The sequence below is a fragment of the Physeter macrocephalus genome, chromosome 20, assembly GCF_002837175.3.
Source record: "Physeter macrocephalus isolate SW-GA chromosome 20, ASM283717v5, whole genome shotgun sequence".
Taxonomy (NCBI): Eukaryota; Metazoa; Chordata; class Mammalia; order Artiodactyla; family Physeteridae; genus Physeter; species Physeter macrocephalus.
This window is the reverse complement of record NC_041233.1, coordinates 73,976,166-73,979,000: the sequence shown is the minus strand read 5'-3', so window position 1 is coordinate 73,979,000 and position 2,835 is coordinate 73,976,166. Positions and strand designations below refer to the sequence as shown.

At 51.7% G+C, this 2,835-nt stretch overlaps 1 protein-coding gene across 8 annotated transcripts in view; it reads right to left on the bottom strand.

The window, feature by feature from the left end:
• Positions 1-2,835, bottom strand: part of PLPP4 (phospholipid phosphatase 4) — a 532,132-nt gene that overhangs the window by 92,678 nt on the left and 436,619 nt on the right. For 4 of the 8 annotated variants that reach the window (XM_055080898.1, XM_028481212.1, XM_028481214.1 and 1 more), the window contains one exon: positions 821-1,216. The exons of 2 other annotated variants lie outside the window; for them this stretch is intronic. In XM_055080898.1, the coding sequence (XP_054936873.1) occupies positions 1,017-1,216 (200 nt within the window). In that variant the 3' untranslated portion in view covers positions 821-1,016. Of the gene's footprint in view, positions 1-666; positions 1,217-2,835 lie in introns of those variants that run through there. 2 more of the 8 variants (XM_024121387.1, XM_028481216.1) reach the window with 2 other exon arrangements.

Sequence of the window (2,835 nt, the reverse complement as noted above, 5' to 3'; positions counted from 1 at the left end):
TCTTCCCGGACCGGGGCACGAACCCGCGTCCCCCGCATCGGCAGGCGGACCCTCAACCGCTGCGCCACCAGGGAAGCCCTCGACTGGCCGCTTTTAAACAGTTTGAAGAGCTGAGCAAGAGACAGCATGTTGCTGACTGCGCTCCGGCGCCTCTGCCCGCACCCTGTCATGCTGTGACGCCACCTGCCAGACAGGAATGGGGACATGCCGCCGCCGCCTAAGAAGCTTTCAAGCACTGGGATCCTGCAGCGGAAGAAGTCCTACCTGGAGGCTGCTTCTTACTCCATCGTCACCCAGCCGTTCCCCTGAAAGGAAACGGTAGCCAGGGCCCTCAGAAAACTGCAGTGACCCCCTGCCCATACTTGGAACCTTTATTTTCATCGTGTTTGGTGGAAGCCTATGCGTGAGCTTATTCATCTCACTTCCTTCTAGATTCAACGATTCCCAAAGCCCTGGAGATACTAAGGCTGTGTCTCCAAGTTGCAAGTCCATTTCAGAGACGGGAGCTGCGGCCGCCTGTCGTGAAGTTCTCAGCCTTTGCCCCCAGCTCAGCACCCAGAGTGACCACAGCCAGAGCAGCGCTGGGCCAGCTCCTCACCCGGCGGCGGATGCGAGACTCACTTGCGGCCCCGAATGACTTGTGCGCCGAACGGCCAACGCCACGTCTTCCAGGTGGGACATTTTATTATGCTTTACAATCATGAAATCACAGGACGGTGGCTGCGACGGCAAACATTTCAGATGGAGGAATCGACCAAGCTGCGCCCGCCCACCCTTGCAGCCTCCTTCCAAACCCACAGGCCCCTCAGAGAATGTTCGTGGGTCCTTCCCTTGCAAATTCAGGAGAGCTGAAAGTAGACATCTAAAGTAGCAGGAACACCATTGGCAAAATGGAAGGAGAAGGATGACTCGGAGAAGCAACCGATGAGGCGCACACTACAGAAAACCTCTTCTACCGCGTTATGATAGGTGGTAGCGCGTGGCCTGGGCTCGGCGTCCATCCTCCGAGGGCCCCGTCAGACGGGGCCCTCGGTGATCCCCTCAGGGGGCAGGCTGGGTGCGCTGTCGGCCGTGGGCCTCTCATCTTTCTTCAGCGACGGCGGGACTCGTAGGCTGACGTAGGGTTTGTGACAAGCTGTGTTGGCCAGAGGCGGGTAGTGCTGTCTGTAGCAAATGTAGGCAAAAATGAGGCCAATGACTCCACCAACAAAAGAATCTAGGACAGAAGAGCAAAACCGGGAGAAACGCGTTATGATTCATTCACATGTGGCCAGTTATGTTTTCCAGAAAGCACTTTTCCTGCAACGACTGCTGCAATGACTGGTTTGCTGATTGGACCCCCTGAAAGACTAAAGGAAAGAGAAACCTCACTGGATCTATAGATCTTGCGGCCTTGCAAACTCTTATCATTTTTAGAACTTAAACATCCCTTTTAAGTGTGTACTTGAGTCTTCTCTTTAATATGCAGCTGAACACAGCATGAACTCAGATTTGCATTCTTGATTTTGAAAATCAATTCCAAATTCTGGAAGAATTCCGGCCATCTCCATGGGATCTGGACACTCTCGGGGGCTGTCATTTCTTTTCCTTTAGCAAGTTCCCACCGGACTCCTGCAACGCTGCCGGTGCACCACAGAAACCCAGCGGGCACGCTGGCCTCTGCTTCACGGTCAGTGATTTCCCAGGGATGAAATGAAACTTCTGAGTCACAAAGTGAATGAAACATTTTATGATACACCAGGATTGGCAAACTTGACAGTCCCGGCGGGAGGGGCCCAATGCCTCCAAAAAGCTGCAGATTTTATTAAGTTGGAGGGCGCTGGGGGGGCAGACAAGGCAGGAGAGGGTATCTGCAGGTGAAACAGGCCCCTTCACCACCCTATGGCGGCCCCTTGCCAAGAAGGGCATTCAGCTGGTTCCCAGTAGAGACCCCATGAAAGCAGCCCACCCCAACAATCTTCACTGCGTGTGTTTGTGTGTGTGTGTGCCGTGTGTCGTGTGCATGCGTGCCCTTTAAACTGACCATGGGTTATTCTTGCCAAAAAGATCCTAAAATAATGGAAGACCTCCCCTGACAAGAGAAACTTTGCACTCTCATGAAGGTCGCTGCCAGGCTGAACTGTCATCCTCCATTTGGGGGTTTCCACTTTCACCTTCATTACCTTGTTGCATCGCCCACACCTGCTATGGGCAGGGAGCATCAGCCCCATTTTACAGAAGAAATTCAGGCTCAGAGAGGCCAACAGAACTTTCCACGGCCCCACCCCTTGTTAATGAGGGAACTGGTCTTGAGCTCTGGTGTCCCGCACTGTCCCCGCACTGCTTCTCGGGGCTGCGCTCGAACCCTGGCAGGTTCATCCCAAGCTTTCTGTGTCCCAGCTTTCAGAACACAGCAGGCCATGACTGAAGGGCAGTGCACCTGGCTTCAGATGGGGGACCACAGCTTTCCTTTACCAGTGCCGGGGATGTTAAGTCTCCAGACCCTTCCCAGTAAGCAACACACTGTGTACTGACCTCAGTTTAAGTCACAAGCTGACTCTCCTGTGTGTCCTGCAGGGGAGTTCGGGGTGGCTGTCAAAGAAATGTATCTTCCACGAAAACAAGCTGTTCAACGCTTAGATATCTGCACCCCACTTATCAGCCCTTTTGTGATAGGTATTCTGGCTCCGTCTAGAATAACTGGGATCATCTTTGAGGAAAAGGACAATATTTTGGTATTTTATTATCTTTTTTTTTTTTTTTTTTTTTTTTTTTTTTGTTGTCTGGTACGTGGCCCTTTTTTTTTTTTTTTTTTTTTTTTTTTTTTTTTTTTTTTTTTTTTTTTTTTTTTTTGTT